General features: G+C 43.2%; 1 protein-coding gene across 1 annotated transcript in view; it reads right to left on the reverse strand.

Moving 5' to 3' along the window:
* SEL1L (SEL1L adaptor subunit of SYVN1 ubiquitin ligase) overlaps window positions 1-24,186 on the reverse strand; it is a gene marked incomplete at its 5' end in the record, with an annotated part of 40,088 nt that extends 15,902 nt beyond the window's left edge. Inside the window, 15 exon segments of the mRNA XM_083612056.1 lie at window positions 416-493; window positions 829-897; window positions 2,224-2,280; window positions 4,330-4,484; window positions 5,372-5,453; window positions 6,847-6,906; window positions 7,002-7,055; window positions 8,314-8,476; window positions 9,588-9,693; window positions 10,564-10,731; window positions 15,746-15,971; window positions 16,685-16,722; window positions 23,741-23,929; window positions 23,932-24,108; window positions 24,111-24,186. Of these exon segments, the coding sequence (XP_083468182.1) occupies window positions 416-493; window positions 829-897; window positions 2,224-2,280; window positions 4,330-4,484; window positions 5,372-5,453; window positions 6,847-6,906; window positions 7,002-7,055; window positions 8,314-8,476; window positions 9,588-9,693; window positions 10,564-10,731; window positions 15,746-15,971; window positions 16,685-16,722; window positions 23,741-23,929; window positions 23,932-24,108; window positions 24,111-24,186 (1,698 nt within the window).
* Between the last annotated feature and the right edge of the window lie 499 nt (window positions 24,187-24,685).

The raw sequence follows: 24,685 nt of genomic DNA on the forward strand, positions 1-24,685 counted from the left end.
TACCTCAGAGGACTTGTTCATGTACCTGCAGTTAAGCTGGGGCACAAGAAACAACCTTTTCTGTGATGACAGACAGAATTGTGCAACTCCCTCCTTACAGAGCTGCCGATTTTTAAATGGGCCTTAAAAATTCTTCCTTTTTTCAGACACTGGTCCTGTTGGTGTTCCATTTGTTTTAAACTGCTCTCTGTCTTTGGTTATTGATTATATGACCGCCACTATCAATTTTGTATAGTATTTCTTTTTCTGTAAACTGCCTCTGACAACGTCCAAGAATGATTTCATAAATAATTCTTGGCTTGGCGGCCTATGTACCATCAGCACAAGGCGTCATGCGCCTTATTGACTGGGACCTCAAACACTGTACTTTTATGACAACTATGAAAATTAAAATGCTCATTTAGTAGAAACATACCATATCAGCAGCTTTCTTGAAGTACTGAAGAGCTGTCTCATTGCTTTGAGGTACAATATCACTTCCTTCTGAATACATCTGGAAGAACAAAATGTAACTGAAGATTTTTTGGAAAAAGAGACATGAGCTGAGAGACTCTTTCATGCATAATGAAACTTTAGTACACTTTACTCTAACTTCCGCTCTAAGTAAAGCAGAAACATTGCTGCCCAACTAACTAAAGTCTTAAAAACACTTAAAGGAAAAACTTTTCGGTGTGGGGGATGTAACATAAGAGCAGCCCTGCTGAATTAGACCAAAGGCCCATCTTAAGCACCCAGGTTCAACTTTAGATTATTATTTTTTTAAAGCAGTTAGCCAGTTGTTTTCAGTGAGAACCCAGAATAACTTCTCAAATGTACTGTGTGTCTTACCTTTCCCAAAAATGCCATAGCATGGGAGTTACCAGCAGTAGCTGCTTGATTGAAGTATTCAAAAGCTCGCTAGAGAATGGAATGAGAGATAATATCCATAACTATTGCTACAAAATTCCAGAACTCAGTTAAATGTGCTCTTTGTTGTGTTATTTGACCTGGAAATCTTGAAAACTTGGCAGCAATAACAACCAGCTTCACTGCTTACTTAGCCAAGTGAGCAGGTTTGTATTAGTTAACTAAATTCATAAACTGTTTACCATAACATAATGTCCTGAATCAATTTACAAGTATAAAACATGATGATATAGTAAAGAGTACATAAACCTAACTGGCGTAAAAGTACCCAATTATTGGTGCTGCCCAAGCGCTCAGTAAAATGAAAACAGTTTTTCCTGGTGCCATAACAATGGAAGAGTTGGTGCCAGGCAGGCCGCCCTTGGGAAAGCATTACAAAAGTAGGGAAAGTCACTACAAAAATGGCCTATTCTCTCATTGTCACTTTCCAGAACGTCTTTGGGGGTGGTGCTCAGAGAAGGCCCTCCAATGATGATCTCAGGGTCAGGGCAGGTTTATATGGGGAAAGATGATTCAGAGCCTCAAAACCACAACTTTTAATTGAGACTGGAAACAAATTGGCAGTCAATGAAGTTGGGCCAGAAACCACTGTTACATGTTCAAGCCTTCTTGTCCCAGTTAGCAACCAACCTGCAGCATTCTGCACTAGCTGTAGGTCCCAAATTATCTTTCAAGGCAGTGCCACATTTAACGCAATACAGCCGTTTAACCTGGATGTTTCCAGAACAGAAACAACCCAAGCCAGGCTTTGGTTCAGATACACAATGTAAACTAGATTCTCATTTCAGACTGATGTATGATCTTCTATATGAAAGAGCTTAAACAAGAGCTGAGATACACCTTGTGCATTAACTGGAATCTTGCTCCTTGCATGTTCACTTTCCTAACTTCAAGATTACTATTAAATACTGAAATTCTTTCGTGTTTATTATCAAACAGTCATAACACAGCAACAGAACAGATGGCTGCTGCGTTATACATATAGTATTCCAGTTTCAGCCCAGTTACTTTTTATATGCACCCAGTTACTTTTTATATGAACTGCCCTGAGACCTCCAGGTATACGGCGGTATATTCATTAATTAATTAATAATACTATTACAATGCAATTAATGTGCAACTAAAACTGATTGGCTGTTAATTGATTACTAATGGTGCAGCAATAAAACTGCCAGCACATTTGCAAAGCTAAGCAGGGACCAGGATAGTTTCAAATAGGATGGGGGACCACATTGCAGGACATTGGACTAGATGACCCTTCCAACTAAGACTCTATGAACCATTCACTGCATTAACAAAACAGCAAATGAACCATACCTGATGATTTTGTTCTACGCCTCTTCCGCCATGCAGATGCAACTGCCCAAGTCCAACCTAGAACATTAATTGAAAACTTGTCATGTATATAATGAGCAAAACATATTGCAATAAGGGAAAGAAAATACTTTGAGGAGGTGATTGCCCTGCTTCATTAATCACAATAACCTGAAGCCAGCAAGCAGTGATAAATTACTGATACTGTACATTAAAATAGGGGTGGGCAACCCTTCTGTTGAGGGACATGTTTGCTCAGGGGTCATCTGTCAGGGACCAAGTCTCAGCAGTGGATGGAGCCCTGAGTCAAAAGGAGGCAGACCGTCTCATTTTCTCCCTCTCCCCCTTCCCCAGCAAGCTCATCAGAACTCTGAACTGATCACTTGCAGAGGGCCTTTGAAACTAGGCTGAGGGCCATGTGTCGTCCTAGGGCTGCAGACTGAATGTTTTAGAGCAGAGATGGGCAAACACACACATAAGTTGAAGCAGTTTTGCCTAGACATGACATTTATGTTTGAACACACCTATCTTCTTCTTTTTTAAAAATAAAATAAAATTCCTTTGGGTTCTACCCATACAATCCAAATTTCCTTTTCAATTCAAGCCACTGTTTCCTAGCCTGTTTTATACTTACCTAAATGCAATGATCAGATTCGAGAGCCTAACTAAAGAAAACCTTCCAGTACAACACAGCCTCAGATCACACACAGGCAACTGGCTTGCACTGCTTTACCAGTATGCTATGACTTGAAAACTTGTATGTTTTAGAAAAAAGGATTCTAATGCTGGTTGTTAAGCTGGATGTCTGTAGGTTATGAGCGTAGTATTATACACTGGTTGTATATGTCTGGTTGTTTTTCAGATACAAAGTTGCTCATTTAATGCTGTGTCATGATGTATCTGCCAAAAATTCGGTCAATCGTGAATTTCACAGTGAACTTTGGACAACAAGAGTCTCTTGGATGGGCAGCTCCTGCTTAAGAAACATAAGAAAAGGCCACCGAATGTGCGGAGGGCAGAAAATGTGTCCAACTCTGAGGTGTGCTGCACAGAGCACAGGTGTGCTGCTGAATGGACGCATTCATGACTTTATAGAAGGACAACACACACTTTTAATTAATATGACTGTCACTCACATTTTGAAAAAGTGAAGGAGACCACAATTGTCTCTGTTCCTCTACCTTTAGAGGTCATGCATTCCTCCCTAAAGCTCTCATGTGCTCACAATGCCACAGACAAACTGGGGAACCTATGATCCTCCCAGTGTTGCTGGACTACAGCTCCCATCATTCGTGACCACTGCCCACACTGGCTGGGCCTGATTGGCATTGGAGTCCATCAATATGTGGAGGAGGATCACAGACTCCTACCCCCAGTTTAGTCTCACCTACCCCAACATGTCAACCTTTTATTGTTATTGCTTTTAAAAACAAATATCATGTACCAAATCCTGTAAGCGGTTCAAAAAAATGTGAAATAAAACTTTAACATTGTTGCTGAAAATGAGTATTTAAAGATATTAAAAAAACAACAACGATTAAAATCAACAGCAGCTGAAAAGAAATAAAACACATGTATTTTTCGTATGTCTGGACAGTCATTTTAAGCAGGCACCACACAGAATACAGTGAAGGCCTGATGTCAATAGACAGGGAGTTCCAAAGTGCTGCCAAACTAATAAAAGAACAATTTCTTATAATGCGGAACAAATATTGTACGGAACCTGTAATGGTGCCAGTTCTGCAGATCAATGAGGTTGAGTGGACACATATGGGGCAAGACAATCCCCCCAAGAAAACTGGTCCCAAGCCATTAAGGCCTCTATACAGCAATAGTAACTCCATGAACTTGGCCCAGTATCCAACAGGCAATCAGTGCAGTCCTTCGAGCAGAGGTGTTATATGACAGGGTCTCATTCATGTCAGCAACTGTGCTAACTGCAGCTTCCAGATTAATAACAAGGGAAGCTCTACATAGAGCGCTTTGCAGTAATCTTATCATGAAGTCAGTGATGTTGATGTGTGGCCTATAGCTTTCTAGCGCTTTCCTTATATGTTGCTGTTATACCATTCTCCAAGAACAACCATTTCCCATTCTATCTAACCATACCTGTGCTTGAACATCTCCTTTTTCAGCTAGGAATTGGTAATATTGTATTAAATCTTCCTCTAGCATCCCACTTGCCATTCCTGGATTTTCTACTTCATCTGGAAGACGAATTCTCTGCACCACTGTGCCCCCTGTTAGAGAGATGTCACTAGCCACTAGAGAGAGAAGAAGAACCCTGGTTAGCAGTTACTCAAATACAATTGCTCAAAAGAAACAGAGAGGAACCATTCCAGTCAGATTCAGGACTGTTCTGCACAGCACACTTGCCACCAAGTGCAGAATCAAATGGCTGGCTGCAGTTTCCTCTCTGTGTGCCCTAATAAGTGTACCTCAGCTGCACACATTTGCACATTTTTATGCACAAACTTAACACCCCTTGCACATACACCTAAAAAACCCAAATGTGTGAACTTCCCCTCAAAAATATACAAAAGCCCTATAAAAGAGGACGAGGAGTTACCAAGCATGGGTTGCAAGAGATTAAAAAGAAAACTGTAACAGAACCATACCTTGTGTGTTAGAAACAGCCAGTAAATCTGAAATGAAACCTAAATCAATATGATATTGTTGACAGTAGAGACTGAACCTCTTAAAACTAGGCTGAGCTACAAAAAGTATCCTATGCTTTTGCCACAGTGCAGATTCTAGGTTCAACCTAAAAATCAGAGCCGGCACACCCATGAGGTAGGGTGAAGCAGCCACCTCCGGCAGTGGAAAAGCAAGAGGCAGCATCCCACCTGGTCCATCACTTCTGCTGGCAGTGGTGGGGCAGGCAAAACAGAGAGGAGCAGCACATTTCTGTTTCACCTCAGGTGGAGAAGCGGGATGGGCCGGTCCTGCTAAAAATGCATAATGGCTGTTGTACAAACTTCACTTTATGTGAAGAGGCTAATCTTATTTCTGTTCAAGGCACACTGAAGAACAGAAAAAGATATCCATACTTTCACATACTGACATCAACCTTGACAAGCACACAGTTCAGTGTGGACATTTTAGTTAATGGGAAATATATAGATAGATGTTTAAACAAACATACACATACCATGATTGGCTACTAGACGGTAATGTGTGAGAGCAGATTCACAACTTTGAAGGACTCCTATCCCAGCCCAGTATCGGTAGCCCTAGAAAGAAGCCACTCTTGTTATTCCAACTTACTATTAAGACAACAAAAAAAAAAAACACCACACCACCACAATTTGGGAATAGTTCACAAATAATAATAAAAAAAGATCTTGCTGTTTTATAACTGAATTTATTTCAAGCAGATGGTGACAGAGAGAAAAGGTGAAAGACAATCATATTCAATGTCCTAGGTTCAGATTTTGTTTTCATGAAAAACTATGAACACAGTTACAACTCTGGCATATTTGAACATGGAAGGCTTTCTCAAAATCATCCACACAGTGGTTCCCTGCATAATAGCTTGCAGCTTTGGCTTATGAGAACCCACCGAAAACCAAATTTTATTGCGTCTTTCTCATCCTGCATATGTGACCAAAATCTACCACATGCAGGAATGTCTCATTAAAAAAAAAAAATAATGAGGAAAGTTAACATGTTTGTGTAGACAACTGGGAACAAAAGGCTGCCTGTGCTGCAAGCAGTCTCATGCAGGGGTAGGGGAACTGGTGGTTCGGACCAGACCACCAACGTATCTGTAGCAGAGATTCAAGCAAGGCCACAGAAGTGCATCTTCTAGAATCACCACTAGAAGGGGGAGGTGGCACAGCATTGTGAGTATTGGAGGAGACACACAGCCATGTACTCCACAGGCTTGGAGTGCCTTGAAGCAGCAGTTCTCCAAGTCCCTTCTTTGCCACTGCACAGCTGTTTCCATAATAACTAAACCAGGGTGTGAACTTACATCATCCTCTCACAGTGATCTCTTCCCTCACCTCTGCCCCCTGGTGGTCCAGCTGATCAGGAAAAACAGCTGAGCAGTACCAAAGAGAGCTTGAATGTGAGTGTGCTTTTGTGTGGCACCCCTGCCCACTTTTGTTTTAGCCTCTGCCACTGCTGGTATGCACTCCTCTGGGATGACTCCTCAACTGTGGTCTACGGAGAGATGTTGACGATTCACAGCTGCACATTCTTAGTGTTAAGTTAGGAGCAACTGCACTATTTATACAGCAGGATTTGAAGCAATTATTTTATACCAAGGGACTGATTTAAAGACCTTTAGAAACAAGAGATCCCCGAGTTGGAAGGGACCCTGAGGATCATCTAGTCTAACCCCCTCAATGCAGGAATATGCAGCTCTCCCGTATGGGGATTGAACCTGCAACCCTGGTGTTATCAGCACCATGCTGCAACCAACTGAGTTATCCAGCTGGTCTCAAGTACTGAACATGGAAATGTTGCACTTAAAAACAGACTAAGCCATAAAAAAAACCTGAATGCTTCAGAACGGAACACCTTGTACTTTTAGATATTGTAATATGCTTTCCTTTTGGTAATATGATACATTGCAGGTTTTATTCAATTACTTGTGTGTTAGATGACAAATGGACTTACCAGAATCATATGCGCTATCAAATTTCCTCCAAGGGCACCAAAAGTGTAATAAACTAGTGCCTACAGAAAAAAAGCAGAGGCTGGTTAATAACATTATTTTTACTGGCATATTCATCAGAAAAAGACTTGGGGAAACATCAGTAGAATTGCCATACCTTTGCTTGGCTGGAATCAACACCAAGGCCAGAGGCATAGAGAAATCCAAGAGCCTGAAATGGAAGAACACAGTTCACAATTGGCAATTTCAGGACTGGTTTAACTACCATTACAACCTGCTTTACAAGGTTACTGTGCTTATATATTTATTGTTAATACAAAGTATGCAGATAGCAGGATTATATCCATGCAATATACCTGACCGTTCAGGCGCAGTGCAAGGGTTGCTTAACTGGCTTGAGTAAGTCACAAGGTTTTTTTTATTTATTATTTAATCTTTAAGGTGTTACAAGAAACTTACACAACTACTCTTTTGGAAAATATGGATTTTTGCAACAGTACGTAGCTTTTTAAGTAAAAGGATTTGAAATATTGTCCACATAACATGTTTATGTTAGTGTCAACAAACTAGGCATTTCACAACAGTAACCAGGCAGAACATTTGCAGCGCAGGAAAGGAAAACCTGAATCTTAAATTTGAAAGCAACATAGTACGGTACACAAGCTAAAAGTTTATTATGGAGATTACTACCCTTAGAGTTCGTTTGTCTGTGAGCCCATCTAAAAATAGGCTTGCAGCGAGAATAGGAGGAAAACCTCACAACAATGCAACCTTTATGTTCCTCAATGGGCTAACCCCCTGCCCCGCCAACCCCAACAGAAAAGCTACACACAGGATTTTATTTTGGCTCCAACTCAGTGAAGATTAGGTGGATACCAAAAGATGTGATATGCTTGTTGAGAGATTAAAATGGAATGGAAAGTCAGGTTTTACTAATCTCAGTAATAAATTTGCCGTTAAGGAAAAAGTATAATTTAGACAAGTAATTCTGCATCACTTTAACGACCTCGTTTTTCCTTTCTGAAGAGGAAAAAAACCTAGCTGAAGTCTATGAAGCTCTTTAAAAATGGTATGAACATGACGCAGACGTAGTTCTTACTGAAACCACCTGTCCTGCTCGGCTGACCCTGAGAACTGCTGCCATACCTCTCAGAGCAACTGAGCATGATCGATGTGAATAGTTGAACATGTGCTTTGATACGAGCAAACTATTTTAGGTAACACCAAACGAGCAGGCAAACCTTACATCAGCCATAGGTGCCCTGGAGGTATATGAGGCCTTATAACACAGAAACAGTGACAGCAAAACAGGTTGATCATAGCTTTTGGCAGATTGCATGCAAGGAGGGCTGCCAATGAGCAGAGGAAATGCACACTCCTTAGAACAAACCACACAATGCAAGTCATATGCAATTTTACAAACGTTCAAACACTGCTTAACAAAGGAGGACACTTTAAGGTATACATACTGTTTGCCCCTTAGGAGACCCTTCTTCAGTCAGTTTCTCAAAGAGTTCTTTAGCTGACCGAACGTTTTGCTTCAAGTAGTCCCCAAACAACATGGCGTAAGACACTTTTTCCATTGCTTTTGTATGATTCATGTCAGCTGCTCTCATAAGATACTGATAGGCTCTTAAAGAAAAAGAATAGGTGTGAACATAAGTAAGTAAGTAAGTATCAACTGCAAAGTACTGACACCCAACTCCAAATCCACAGACACCCAGCATCAGCGATTTCATGTTGATAGTAAGCAGCATGGGGACAAGACAAAATTTTGTAGAATCCTGTAAGGGCACAAAGTTGAGCAGCAACAATCTGCTATGCAAGGTAGGGGTAGGCATAAAATGGTGCTCCTCTCCCAACACAGTGAGATACCCCCAGAGCAGAACTTTCCGAACTTTTCATGTTGGTGACACACTTTTTAGATATGCATCATTTCGCAACACAGTAATTCAGTTTTATTGGAAAACTGGAGGTTAAACTAACCCCTTTCCAGCCCCGGGAGGAGTGTGGGGAGCGTTCACGTGACACAACTACACACTGCAGCTGACATGCTAATATGTTGTGACACATAGTTTGGAAAGCTCTGCCCTAGAGAATACCATAGTGGAAGGTACTGAGAGCCATGGAGAGGTCCAGCAGAACCAACAGGAAAACACAACATTGCCCAGTTCATAGCATGGACCACCCACCACTGTAACAAAGTAAGTTTCAGTCACAAAACCAGGCCAAAACCTACACAGGAAAGGATCCAAGGAGCCAGTATCATACAACAAATGTTCTTTGCTTGTTTCCTAGATAGCAAGAACCCAAGTAGTTTTGGGGTATGGAGGCAGTTCCTTCGTTCTAGCATGGAAGACCTACACATGGAAGCTCCCACTTGAGACTGTAAACAACTATCTCTAAGGCATGTCTGGTGAGAATGTAGAAAGAAGCCTTCTCAGCAGCTGTGCCCAGGTTACGGATCCTTCTTGGGCTTTTCTGCCACCTATCCAAGATCACAGTTACTCATATACTTGGATGAGACAAGTTAAACTCATTACAACAGTTCTTTAAAATTTCACTTGCTCCCCGTAAGTGCAACAGTTCTATGAAGTTGGATTTGAAACCACTGCATTCCTCTTTATGTATTATTTGCAATTGAAAACAAAATTTTAGCAGTATAAAATAAAGTTGGCCAGTCACATTTATAAATTTAAAAACTGGCCTAATTCTCTTTCTCTCTCACACACATGTAACTCACTCTTTCTTCTGGGCCTTTTTACTGCTTTCATTAAGGATTTTCATTCCAGTCTGGTAAACATCCTCTGCCTCTTGCATTTGTCTTCTCCTATTAGATTCTTCTTCAGCTTTTTTTTTTAAAGAAAAGTATAAAAAAGAATAGTTAATACTTTAGCCACCAAGAAACTGCTCACACTGTTCTCAGGGCAGCTATCTCGGCTGATACAGAATGCCACAACCTACATATTTCACACTGGGTTCCTGTGCTTTTAACAAACCACTGTGCTTCAGAAGGCAAAAGGGGAAAGGCTCAGAAGAAAACAAAGTTAACCATGAACTGAAAATAGTCAAAAGTATACCTAGCACAGAGTTTGGTGGTCATGTTAAAAAGAGTGACAAGCATCTTCTTGAACTCTGTAAAGTAAAATCGTATCCTCCTCTTGAAAAAAAGAAATTACGCTTACTTCCACTTTTTTCATGTAACTGTTAAGTGAAGATATATTTACTGCTTCATGGTGACCAGAGCAACTTTTATTCTCCCAGTAAGGTTAATTTACAGTTCCTTAACACCAAACAGCATGCTGCTGTCAGTTCCAAGTTTTGTCCCCACAGCTTTTTCTTAAGTAAAAAGCACACTTTTCCAGCTACTTTCCCACCACTGTGGGGGAAACAGTGGGAAAGCAGCTAGATCAAGGGAAATTCACAAAGCAAAAAGGCAATAGTGACCTCATCTTGTTTGTTTTCAACACTGGGTACTTGGAGGTTCCCCAAATAATCTGGCTAAACTCCTGTTAGAGCCATCTAAGCCACTGGTCACCACCAGACCTTGGAGGAGCCAAATCCACTTATTATTTTATCTGTCCCAAATAACTTCAGCAGATGACCCCCAAGTCCTATTGTTATAAGAACAGGTATTCAATTTCTGTCTCAGCACCATTCATTGACTTAATCTCACGCAGCTCAATAATGGAATCTCTTAGCATAGCTGCCATACTTACTTTCACAGAAGCCCCACTTTTGATCAGCCTTGTAGTCGTAGGTTGTTGCACACCAGAGTCTACCGTCTTCCCTTCCATCTACAGTACATTCTGAGTATTCCTTCTCCAGAAAAAGAAAGGGGAAGTAGCATGGCTCACCATCTGCTGTTCCTCCAATGGCTGTCAAAACTAAAAACAGCAACAGCAACAACAACCCAACATATCTTGCATTATTAACATATCTTGAAGGAAGGAGCTCAACTGCTGCTAAGAGTTTGTTTTTACCTAGCGTTTTAGTTAAAATAGAACATGTGGCATGTTTTGGTATTTTCCTTTCAAAATGTAGAAACTGTCTATAAGATTGCAACCTAAATCAAAGTATCAATTTTCAGTATGGCAATCTTATCCCAACTTCCCTGGGAATAAGCCCCACTGAATTCAATAGGAGTACACATAGTTAGGATTAGTTAGAAGCTCTGGAAATTACAATAATTCAGGAAATCACACACACGAGACTGGTAGTTCACTAATTAGTAATTATCGCCTGGCAGCAAAAGGACCACATGTGTGCAAAGTTGTTTACACCATGTCTCATTGCTGTTGCATAGCGATTCAGACACATTAGGCAGCTCTGAACACTCTCACATACAGTGTACATATTTCCTATTAATTATCAAGCTGAAAAGCAATTTGAAATTCAGAAGAACTCAATAACCAGGAGAAGCAAAGCACTGTAAAGTGAAATTCTCACTGACACACCTATTATAAGTCTATTGCTTGATTAAGTTGATTATAGAGGAAACCTCTCCCACATCTGCTTGAATTCAACAGGTCTTTCTGTGCTAAAGACATAGGGGAAGGCCTGCCAAACCTTTGGGGCCAGGGGGGTGGCAGAAATGGTTACCACATTTAAGGAGCAGAAGTGGAGGTAGGACCAGGAAAAGGTGCAGACATGCAATCTGCACCTCTCCTCTGTGATGGGGGCTGTTCAATCCTAGCATCTAATGAAATCTGGCCATATGGAACTTCTACTTGTGCAACTTTCTCTTCTCCTCCCACCCTACAGCTCCCGGTATGCCCCCAAACTCCTGCTCCAGAGGGCTGGGGGACCCTCTGGAGCAGATGGGGGTTAGGGGAGAAGCAGTGGCGTAGTGTGGGTTGTCAGCACCCGGGGCAAGGCAAGTAATTTGCGCCCCCTAACCCGTGGATTTGCGCCCCCTAACCCGTGGATTTGCCCTAACCCCCAGATGTTGCGCCCGGTGCGGCCGGCCCCCCCTGCACCCCCCATGCTACGCCACTGGGGAGAAGGGAGAAAGTCCTGTTGCATCTGCTGGTGTGACAATGGATATTGCCAAAGTTTCTTAACAGAAGGAGAAAACAGCTTTGGATTTGTGCAGCTTTAGGTTTCTACGAGTCGTTTTCAGATGTAACGCTAGTCTGAAAGTTACAAAGTCAGTGATTATAGTTGACGTGGCATTAGGAGAGAAGTTAAAATCAGGCAACACATCCTGTGTTTATCATGCATGAAGCACATCTATTCTCAAGCATGTTATAATTAGATATTTAAAAAGGTTTCATTACAGTTTAGTGACTACTGCTTTGCTTGCAGTTTCAAACCTCTGGGAGATTCCAGGTTCAATACACTTTATTAACACTGGATATTCTTTGCACTGAGTAGCTGACAGTAATGGACAAAAACTGTCAGCCACTTGCCAGTTAAACTACAATGGTGACTCGTGTGTATACTACTACTACTACTACTACTACTACCCACCACCACAAGGGAGTGGGTGGCGCTGTGGTCTAAACCACTGAACCTCTTGGGCTTGCTGTTCAGAAGGTCGGCGGTTTGAATCCGCACGACAGGGTTGCTCTGCCCTAGCTTCTGCCAACCTAGCAGTTCAAAAGCACACCAGTGCAAGTAGATAAATAGGGAGCACTGTGGCAGGCAGGTAAACACTATTTCTGTGCACACTGGCACTCGTCAGTGTTGTATTGCACCAGAAGCGGTTCAGTCATGCTGGCCACATGACCCAGAAAGCTGTCTGTGGACACCGGCTCCCTTGGCCTGAAGCAAGATGCGTGCCACACCTCAGTCACCTTTGACTGGACTTAACCATACAGGGGTCCTTTGCCTTTTTTTACTACTATTACTGCTACTTATAGTTATTGTTGTTATTATTATTATTATCAACAACAACGACATATATGAATCAATTTACAGATACTGTAGAGTGTGTTTCATTTTGAAACGTAAGAGTAGAATGCAGTTAACTATGATAAAAAAGCAATGTTGACTGTTCTTTGGAAATAAACAGATTTTTGCATATCTTTACACTTAAACCTCTCTAATGCTCTTCCAGATCAATGTTCTAGAGGTGGGAAATCTCTGAGAGTTTTATACACATTCACTTTCCTTGTACTCAGTTCCATGTTTAAGACCATAACAGCACAATCTTATATCTTCAGCTGGCTTTATTCTCATATAAAGAGATTGCAACCAAAGAGGCTCTGCAGACTCACAAGCCGCTTGCCTCTTGCCACAAGCCTTCCCCTTATTCAAGCTAGAACTGGTGCAAAGCAGCCCTACGACTGAGCTATGAAAAGCAGACTTATTCCTTAAGTAGGCTCCATCAACATTTTGTACAAAGTTAACAAGTCTTACTTTTCCTCACCATGAACTAACAAGCTGAAAAACAGCCTTCCATTCCTACCCCTAAAGTTCAAATCCTCATAACTGCCTACTGGTCTTTAAACGTTTGAAGATTCTCTTTTTGCCAGTTTTGTTTAGACCAAATTTCCATGGGAGGCTGTGGACTCTCCTTCCTTGGAGTTTGTTAAGGAGGGAGAGTTGTTGAGCTTTTTTTGCCCAGACACTGCTGCTGACTGCAGTATTCTGGATATGTCTGGGAAATTCTGGACGTATGGCAACCCTGGATCTTTAGCTGAGATTCCTGGACTAGATGACCCATCCAGCTCTATGATTCTAAACCAACCGATTCTGTAGCCCTGTGGTGAATGCAAGGAATGAAAGGGAGTTGACTACACAGCTAAACAAAGCAGTACCACTTTAAACCTGTATCAAAAGGGACTATTAGCAATTCTGATGCCACAATTCCATACCCTTACTTATTCCAGCTTTATGTTCTATAATGAATAGAAACAAACTTCGACGAGAAGAATTGGATCTTCTACCACTGAAACTGATGCAACCCAAGGAATAGTATTTGTCACCATTAATGGACTGAATAAACTACATCAAGCCAGTGAAAAGCTGAGACCACAGGTCACTATTTCCTACTATTCTTGAGGAGATTTACCAGTTTTACTCTTAATTTTTAAAATTCAACTTGTGATAAGTTATAAAACTTCAATTACACAGCTCAAGCAAAGAAGTATTCTTGCAGGGAAACACAAGCCCAAAACTTACCGTATTTTTCGCTCTATAACACGCACCTGACCATAACACGCACGTAGTTTTTAGAGGAGGAAAACAAGGAAAAAATATTCTAAACGAAACAGTGGATGTATGATTTTTGTGGTTCATGCTGTGGCCAGACATGTGATCTGACGGTGAGTTTGGGGTAGCCCAATGCAAAAATCCTGAGGATCCATGTGGATCCATGCTTTGTAACCACGTTTTTGCGCCATTGCAGCCCCATGAAACAGTGGGTGCGTGTGTTTTTTGGTGCAGGCTGTAGCCATGGATATGCTATGTGATCTGATGGTGAATTTGGGGTGACCTAGTGCAAAAATCCTGAGGATCCATGTGGATCCGTGCTTTGTAACCACGTTTTAAGTGGGGAGGGAAGGAAAAGAACTCAAGGGACAAGGAGCACGCGTGGGGTGTGTGGAGAAGGATGCTGCTAATAATGCAGGAGAGGCTCCTCTCTGGCTTTGCTCCTTTAGAACAAGCAGGCTCTGCGTCTCTCCCTCCTCCCCGGCAAGGAAACCATGATAGTAACCACTCTGAGACAAATCAAGAAAAATTGCGACCAATACTCTCCCCCAACAAGCGCAGTGAGGTCAAAACACACACACACGCAGAGAGAGAACTGGCCCTAAAGTCACAGGGGTGCTGGGGGAGTGAACGGGAAGCAAGAAAAGGAGAAGGAGCCCTCACACACACAGAGACACACAGAGTGTCGATTCTAAAGTCGCAGGGGCGCAGGGAGAGTGAACGGAAGCAAGAGAAGGAGAAGGAGCCCTCACACAGACACAGACACACAGAGTGTCAATTCTAAAGTCGCAGGGGCGCAGGGAGAGCGCAGGGGCGCAGGGAGAGTGAACGGGAAGCAAGAGAAGGAGAAGGAGCCCTCTCTCTCACACACAGAGTGTCAATTCTAAAGACGGAGGGAGAGTGCAGGGGCGCAGGGAGAGTGAACGGGAAGCAAGAGAAGGAGAAGGAGCCCTCTCTCACACACACAGAGTGTCAATTCTAAAGACGGAGGGAGAGCGCAGGGGCGCAGGGAGAGTGAACGGGAAGCAAGAGAAGGAGAAGGAGCCCTCTCTCACACACAGACACACACAGTGTCAATTCTAAAGTCGCAGGGGCGCAGGGAGAGTGAACGGAAGCAAGAGAAGGAGAAGGAGCCCTCTCACACACACACAGACACACAGAGTGTCAATCCTAAAGTCGGAGGGAGAGCGCAGGGGCGCAGGGAGAGTGAACGGGAAGCAGGAGGAGGAGAACGATAGCTCAAGCACACACACACACAGCCCCTACAGTGGCTAATCCAAAATCGGACAGCAAAAAACTGCAGGCAGGGACAGAGAGCATGGGGTTGTTTTAAAGCAGCCAACCCCGCTCTGCTTCTCTCCCTCCTCCCGGCTAGGCTGGCTGAAAAGCTTTGCTGCTACTTAGCAGCTCAGTGGGGAGGAGAGAGGAACATAGAGGACGGGGTTGTTTTAAAGCAGCCAACCCCGCTCTGCTTCTCTCCCTCCTCCCCGGCTCCGCTAGCTGACAGGAGCCGCTTACTGTTTCAAAGCGAGCCACGGACTGCTCACAACTGCAGCAGATTCCCCCGCCATCTGTAGGCATTCGCTCCATAACACGCACAGACATTTCCCCCTACTTTCTAGGAGGAAAAATCTGCGTGTTATGGAGCGAAAAATACGGTATTTTTTTTTATTTAGTCATTAATTCACTTTTATCTTGCACAGGGCAACCCAAAGCAACTTATAACCAACCAACCAAGATTACCTGCTTTTTGTGCTTCTACCTCTTCCAAATCCTTATTTAATAGGGATGACAGTTCTAGAGAATTTAGCTCCTCCAAAGTTCTTTCCTTTTCCTCCTCTTGGCTTCTGAAACTCTCTCCATCTTCAATGTGAGACTCAGGTTCATCAGAGTCAATGAAGATCTGACCTGCTACCACATGGGTTCCAGCTGAATGGTCTTTCACCTGTTCCTCAGAAGGCAAGGTTGTCTAGGGAATGAGCAGCAGGGAGAATAAAGTAGATAAAAGCTTCTGATCATCTCATATGCAGAAGATTTTTGACAAATGCAAACAAAGCTGGAGTTTTTCATATTTAGGCGTACACTAAATGCATGCAAAGAGTCAAAGGGTTTGAGCATTATTCTTCTTTTGAATATGTGCCCTGTTCACTCACTCACACTTACTTTCAGAATCTAGTGTATTCATTTAACATGTAAACCTGTTCTCTACTCACAGCAGCTCATCTATTTCCTACTACACTAGCCTACCCAAGTCCCAAATTTTCTTTGGGTGAGATCAGATTATGACCATTTTCTTGTGCAAAAGAACTTTGGTTTCTCCTCTCCATCCTCAAACCCCTGCACCCCCCCCCCGCCCCGATCTGCTCTGGAGGGTATCCCAACGTGCCATAGCAGGGACAACTGGAGGATTTGGAAGACAGAATGAAGACTCTTTGCACTACTGGATGTCCATTCATGCAATGCTGGATCTTGCCCACCATTTTTTAAAATCCACATTGAAATTACTGTTTCTGCTCCATGTCAAGGAGCAATTATAATTATAGTCTAAAGTACTTGTGTGTATGTATGTATATTTATTGCTCTTTTTACATTCCACATAATAATTCTTTTGTCACATGTTGGTAACTGGAAAATTCATATTGGTTTTCATCAGCAAGAATCACACAGAGATTCTGTGCTCACCTTTGATTCAAAGGGCTCCTCTTGAGTTCCTTCCTCATCTGCAAAATTAAACAGTACTTAAATAGAAGTTAGATGGAACAAAGGCATGTGAATTTTATTGAACAGAACGGGAATCCCCTGGAAAGTATCGGCCACACAAAGCCTCTGTTTAAATTTGTAACTTTTTACAATTTCAAAAACAAAACATCTGAACAAATCATGCTCCCATCAAAAGCGTGGTAGAACACTTATTCTCGCATCCCAAATGTCACTCCACAGTTTAAGTTGATTGTAGATATTGGTATCTTTTATTGGCACCTGATCTCTGCAATGTATAAAATATATTCTAGAAATAATACACTGTATTAGAGACAAGCTCTTAATTTTATAGCTCAACTAATCATAGGTAAAGGTAAAGGTACCCCTGACCGTTAGGTCCAGTCGTGGACGACTCTGGGGCTGCGGCGCTCATCTCGCTTTATTGGCCGAGGGAGCCGGCGTACAGCCGGTCATGTGGCTAGCATGACTAAGCCGCTTCTGGCGAACCAGAGCAGCGCACAGAAACGCTGTTTACCTTCCCGCTGGAATGGTACCTATTTATCTACTTGCACTCTGATGTGCTTTCGAACTGCTAGGTTGGAGGAGCTGGGACCAACCAACAGGAGCTCACCCCGTCGCCACCGACCTTCTGATCGGCAAGCCCCAGGGTCTGTGGTTTAGACCACAGTGCCACCCGCGTCATAGAACAACCAAAAAAATAGCATTTCATAGAATAGCTCACAAAAAGGACACTGATAACCTAAGATGAGCTTTCTGAATCAGGCTGGTGGCCCATCTAGTCTAGCATCCTGTTCTTACAGTGATCAACGAAATGCTCTGTGCTGTGTAAAGAAATACTTTATTTTTATCTTATATTATCTGTTTTCATAAAGCTTGCAGGTTAGCAGTGAGAACTTTGGTTTCGTTTTACTTATAAAAGTTAAACCTGCTGCTTTACTTAATGCCAAGCCAGTCATTTTGAGTCTTCATGGAAGAGATGTAGAAACAGCGCGGGGGGTGGGGGTGGGATCATACCACATTATTAGAAGTCACCTAGTGGCAGACAGTGCAAATCCTAAGTAGATACGATTTCGTCAAGATTTTTAATGAGTAGTTCTGCTTGCACTGGAAAAAACTCTGCTAGAGAACTGCAATGACGATACAAGGTCTATTTTTCTTTGAAAATTTATTTGCTTTACAACTATGAAACTGAAGTGATTATGTATTAAATTCCATATATAAGCAGACTAATATTAAGAAGATGTATAAAGAGAGAAAATATCAGGGTACAAATAATTTTAAATGGAGCCCACTGAGCCACCAGAACTGGTAAGTGTGTTTTCATGTGTATCTTTAAGAGTGAAGCAAGCAGTGTTTCATTCTCATTGCATCATGTTAACATCTCTCTAAATAAACAAGCTCTATATTAAGTTGTAGACAAACACAGCTGATTGTTAGCAAATAGATGTTCTTTCCAAAGCAAGGAGAAAAACAGGTCAAGTTTGTTTAGTTTTTTTTAGTACTTATGCAGTTTCACCTTTAAGTTCAACAATTGATTGATACAAAAAAAATTTTTTCCTTCCAGTAGCACCTTAAAGACCAACTAAGTTAGTTCTTGGTATGAGCTTTCGTGTGCATGCACACGAAAGCTCATACCAAGAACTAACTTAGTTGGTCTTTAAGGTGTTACTGGAAGGAAAATTTTTGTTTTGTTTTGACTATGGCAGACCAACACGGCTACCTATCTGTAATTGATTGATACGTGAAACAAAAACTGGTGGAGAAGGGGCTCATTGACTCTGTTACTGTTCCCAGCATTAAACTCCTAGAAAACAGATTGACATTTTATCTGCCCAACAAAAAAAGTAAGTTTCTTTTAAAATAATGTGAGGGACCCTATAATTATGAATATTGATATATGGCTAATTGGAAGCTTACTCTGCTCATATTTATTTTGACTTTCCATTATATGTTTTGGGGAAGTGGTTTGTCCATCTATAGGTTCAGGTGCTTCTTTAGCCTCTGAAGGTATTGTTGCCCAATTTGGTGTGATGAGTCCAAACTGTGGCATGTGAGACAACTCTGAAGAGACCGTCACCCAATTTGGCACAATAGTTCCTGAAACGTAGAGGTGATCTATATTTGGTTACCATCATATGACATTTTGAATCCAGATGGTGGGCTAAAACTTTCAAAGCTGAGAAGTGTCTGTTCTGCATTCTGGATAGCAGTATGATGTAACATGCTCATTCCCATCAGTGTTCTTACACTTGCAATTACAGTGGTACCTTGGGTCACATACGTTTCAGGTTACATATGCTTCAGGTTACAGACTCCGCTAACCCAGAAATAGTACCTCGGGTTAAGAACTTTGCTTCAGGATGAGAACAGAAATCATGGCTCCTGTGGCGCGGCAGCAGCAGGAAGCCCCATTAGCTAAAGTGGTCTTCAGGTTCAGAACAGTTTCAGGTTAAGAACGGACCTCTGGAACGAATTAAGTCCTTAACCCGAGGTACGACTGTACTTCTAACGTCTTCCTGGTTTTTGTTTGAAAATAATATTAAAAATATTTTACAAAAACACCACCACCTGAAAATACTGTAACCATATTTGGCATAAAAGTAACAGGGCTGTGCACTGGATTCGCCCAAAGCCCACACTGAAACAGGCTGATCTGGGCATGGACCAAATTGAGTCAAGATAACCCCAGGTCAAGTCACCTTGAGCAATCTTGGACTGGGTGGGAAGGAGAGCCAGCCAGCATCTGCAAAGGGCAGCCCAGGGCTGTCTGCAAGAGGACTTTCAAGGAGTTCTGACTGAGTGTGCCTGTTCCCAGCAGGGGAACACACACACAGGGTCAAACTGAACTGAATTGAACCCTGCACAAAATAGCTGCTGGGATTTGCAGGAAGAGAAAACTTAACCCCAGAATCAGGAGAGGAGAACAGCTGGTTACTGTCCCTGTGCTGAGCCAGTGCCAAAGGACAGTCAATCTCTGGGCTCCAGGGTGATGGTGACATCTGATGTTAGTGTCAACTGAGGGGTGAGTGAGTTGGTCCAGTGGTTGCTTCCCATAATGCAGCAGCAACAACTGTTAGGCAAGTGGCAGTCATAGAGTGGGAGAAGGTGGCACTGGTGGCTGTGGAAACAGCTGGGGCCTGAACCACATTGAGCAGGGACATGTTGGGGGCAACAATGTGGGCGTGGGGAATGCCAGAATGGGGATGCCAAGCAGGCCTAGTATAGAAGCCGAGCATGGGCAGCAGTACTGCAGGAACTGCACACCAAGGGTGCAGTCCTGGTAGCTGCAGGGGTCTGCTTTGCCGGGATCCTTCTTGCTTGGAATGTGTTTAAGTAGAATTCAGAAGCCCTGAATCCACCTGCTCTCTGTAGTGTGGTCAGGAGTAGAGTGAAAGATGTTTCCCAGGCTAGGTTTGGAGCCTGGGTTTCGGGTTTGTGTGTGTTTGTCTCTGTTGGAGAGCTCTTTTGGGGGTGGCGAAGCAGTGTAGACATCTTGAAATGTACATTGCTGTTTAAAAAAACCCCAACAAAAACCAAACCTGGAACAAAGATAGGCAAATTACCTCTAAAGTCAAAATAGCTAAGGTCTCTGATTCCTTATTTCCAGGAAGTGCTATAAACTTTCTCAAGGTTGAAGAGACAGAAACTAGATGTCCTTGTCCCTGAAAGGATTTATGAGCAGACTTCCTGCTGGATCACATGACTGATGCTTTCAAAACCCATCTTGGGTATTTGTCAGCATGTTATTACAGTATTCAAGGAAGCCTATGACAAATTGACCACACACACACTCTGGAATATCTAGAGCCAATTCCAGATTTCAGTCTTGTCTTGAGCTGTGCACTTTTGCCAACTGGTCTTTTTAAATATACTTTGAGTGAAATCTAATGAAGTCAAGTAGACCGAATGAAATAAATGAACTTGAACTTAATTCCATAGATTTTAATTGGCTGACTCTGAATACAATTTAGTTGGCTATCATCCTGTGTGTTAAACATATGAACTGCAAAATGCAAGGACTGTACAGTGGTACCTCGGGTTAAGCACTTAATTCGTTCCGGAGGTCCGTTCTTAACCTGAAACTGTTCTTAACCTGAAGCACCACTTTAGCTAATGGGGCCTCCTGCTGCTGCTGCGCCGCCGGAGCCCGATTTCTGTTCTTATCCTGAAGCACTATTTCTGGGCTAGCGGAGTCTGTAACCTGAAGCGTATGTAACCTGAGGTACCACTGTAATGTAAATCTACATCCACACATAAAAATGTGTTATTTTGTGGGGAAAGGTTAGCATAAAAAAACCTGATTCCAAAGTTAATTACTGTATGCCAACCAAAACTTCACAAGTATTAAAATGCTTGTGCCAGAAGACAGGAGGATGACACATTACATGTTAATGGGCTTATCCAATGAAGTCATTGAGTCTGCAGAACCACTTGCATTCATGTCATGGAACTTCTCTACCCACCATACACCAACTGTGGCCATCCTTACCCTCACAAATCTGTTCTGGAGATTCCCTCAACCCTCCAGAGTAGATTGGGGGATGAAGGGGAGAAGAGAGAAGTGAGGTTCCATTGCATGAGCAGCAGTTATTGTTGGATACAACACTGTCCTTTGTAGTGTCTTGGTCATTGTAAAGGATAAAAAAAGAACCCTGAAACACACTTCCTGCATAAAACAACTAGCCACATTGCTTGATTCCTTTCTTTTGCTTCACAGAACTGATTATTCTAAAAAAAATACTTATGGGAAAAGTCCAGATGGCAAGTTTAAAACAGGTAATCATATCTTTGGTTGAGATAAGTTGCCAAGTGGCACAGAAAGTTGTTCACAGTACTAGTAATTAGAACTTCCACATCAAATTGTTCAACAGGATGGGAAAAGAAAACGACCAAAGAATCTTTAGGCTGAGATAAAACTATAAAATTGAGCTACGGTGCATATGAAAGAGGGATTATTAATTGTGTTCTGGTTTTAGCTACATACATGCAGTGGGGGTGTTGTTTTGCTTTAAAATGTAACATACATTCAAAGGTACACTATGCATTCAAAATAACCAGTTACTTGCAACCACTGCCCCTGGGTTAGCTATTCAATATACAGACACTCTCCAGTCCCATCTTTCCTCAGCTACATGCCCATTCAGACATTATCTTTGTACAAAGATCTGTATTAGCTGCCAATCTGAAATTCAAGGGGTTACTTTTCATATATAAAACCCATAACAGCATGGGATCATTTACTTAAGGATTGCCTTACCCCATAAATGCTCACTTTGATCTGACACAAAGTGTTATTCTGCACTTGTAAGGAATCACTTTCATTATGTCACTCTGGAACTCCCTGTCCACTGACATTAGGCAGATGCATGCATCTGCTGTATTGTTTTCAGTGCCTACTAAAAACTTTTTTGTTTGGGCAAGCCTATCCAGATATTTAACACTAACATGTATTTTAATACATCATTTAATACATTTTAACTAATGATTTTATTTGTGGTTTGATTTTTGTTGGATTAACTTGTTTTTAACTTTGACTTTTATTGTTAACTTTAATGCATATTTTATTTTATGTAGACCACTGAGAAGTTTTTACAATTACAAATTCCATTAAATAAATGAATAAAGCTGTGCCCCACTGACCAATGTCATGAATCTCTGAGTGCCACCTGTTATGAGTATCCTATTCATTTGGGCTCTTTGCTGCATCACCAGCAAGCGAATTCACTGCCTCCTGGCAGCTCACCCACAGGAACAAATGAACCAGAGAGGCATACAAAGTAATCACTGGGATGCCAAAATTCACTTACATAAGTATGTGGGAGTAAAATCCAATGTCTTTTCCCATGGTTCAAGCAAGGCAGCTTAGTGGCTTACCTGCTACGTGAAATCCCCTACAGTCCAATAGAGTCTAGGGTCTTCTCTCTCTTCTGCCCAAGCCATAGACACAACCCTTATTTAAACAGAATATGGGCTACAAGGAAACCCTTGCCCATATACACATTCCATGTCTGCACTTTGTCAAGTTTAAATGCACTTGCCTCCCTGCCACTCGCCACCAATCTATTATCATAGAACGTTAACGTCTGTTAGGGAGTAGGCAACGGCAGGAGGGCTCTGTTACTTTGGGTAAGTTGCAATAATAGGTAAGTGACAGGTGTTACGCATGGGAATTAGAAGAAAACACCTTCAGTCAACTCATGAAATGTCAAATGTGCTGCACAACATAAACCCACCTGAGTCAGTGTGAGTGTGTGTGTGTGTATGGGACGCGGAAGAGAAGAAAGGCAGCAATATTTCAATTTAAAAGTAATTTAGGAGACAGAAGAAAAGCAGCATTGGGCCAGCCATGGCCCCAAAGGCTGCATCTCTTGGTGCAGCCAAGTTACAACAGTCCCATTTTATTCACACATCTAAAGTATCTTCGCCCCACTTGCTAGCCCGAATCAGCTCACAGAGCTCAATTAACAAGACCTCTCCTTCCCTCGGGCTTACAATCTACCGCAAAACAAAAAAGGGGATGGGAGGGAGGTGTGGTGGTGGCGGCGGCGGCGGCAGCAGCAAACTCAGGCACTAGTTTTTAGTTCCCTAGCGATCTATGGCAGGGTAGGTGCAAATAAGCAAGAAGCTGCACGCAGCAGCAGCTGCTCCTTTTCAGGGGAATGGATGAGAAGACCAGGCTGGTCTCCCCCAACTATTGCTCTCCAAATTCACCGGGAAGCACAATGCCAGGTGCCCTACGGAGCATGACATATGGCGAAGGTGAAGCCTAATTTGACAAGGCACTGTACAGGCAATTTCAATGAGGGTGATGCTGACCCTGCAAGACAGGTGGGGTGGGTGGGGGTGTAACGGGGGTTTTTTTTCCCTTACTAAAGCCCCCCCTCCCTCGGCCTCCCTCTCAGCCCCTCTGTGGTGAAGGCCGCCCCCCCCGCCCTCTCCCAACCGCCTGTCACTCCCTCCCCCTCCCCAAACTCGGCCCCAGGAAGGCGAGGCCCCGCCAGGAGCGCCATTACTGACCAGCAGCAGCAAGGCCTGGAGCCGATAACAACAACAACAACGCTAACGCCGCCGTGGCCCACAGCAGCAGCGGCGGCGCCGCGACCCGCCTGGCCGGCTCCATCCCTGTCTCCGAGGGTTCCTTCCCCCGCCGTGAGAAGAGACACCAACGCCGCTGCGCCGTGAGGGGAGCCCCGGCTCCCGCCCCGCCCACTCGAGCAACCACGCGGCCAGCCAATCGCGCGCCACCGCCTCAGCAAGCCGCCCGCGCCAAGCCGGGCTCCTAGTGGCCAGCCGCCGGCGTCGAAGAGCGCCGCGGTCCCATTGGTCGAGCCGTTCCTCGACATGGCCTGTCGGAATTGGACGAAAAGCCGCCGAGGCCGACGCTACCTGCCCGCCCGGCCAATCGGGTGTGGAGGAGGAAGCCGCAAAGTTCGGCGCCCAAAGAGATTTTGTACGGAAAGCATATTGCTTCCGGTTTCCTACCGAAGTTCCCCACCCATGGGAGCCCGGCTAAATTAATGGAAAGCCGTGAGCCGTGAAATATACCGCTGCTGAAGAGCACGGCATTTAAAGGGAGCCTCTAACCCTCTCTTGTTTTCATGCGGGTGCCTGCACTGGTGTCCTTCCACCACTTCTGCCCCTTTCATGGAGGATCCCACTAAGAGCAATCTTGAACCGGAAGTAGATATATCAAGGACATTGAGACTATAGCCCTTTGATCTCGCGGAGACCTCGCCTAACACAGGCAGGGCAACGCGAGCAGCAGGAACAGGAAGGACTACAATAGCCAGAAGGCATTGTGCGAAGGCGCGCGAGTGTATCGAACGCGTCCATCCAGGATACCCTTCCCAAAGGCCACGTTAAGGAAACTACATTACCCACAATGCCTGCAAATAATTAGAGAAACGAAGTTATAGAGACACAAAAGTTAGAGTCAAGCTCCGTCGTCAGTAGAGATATATA

Source organism: Podarcis filfolensis (genome assembly GCF_964270895.1).
Source record: "Podarcis filfolensis genome assembly, chromosome: 1".
Taxonomy (NCBI): domain Eukaryota; kingdom Metazoa; phylum Chordata; class Lepidosauria; order Squamata; family Lacertidae; genus Podarcis; species Podarcis filfolensis.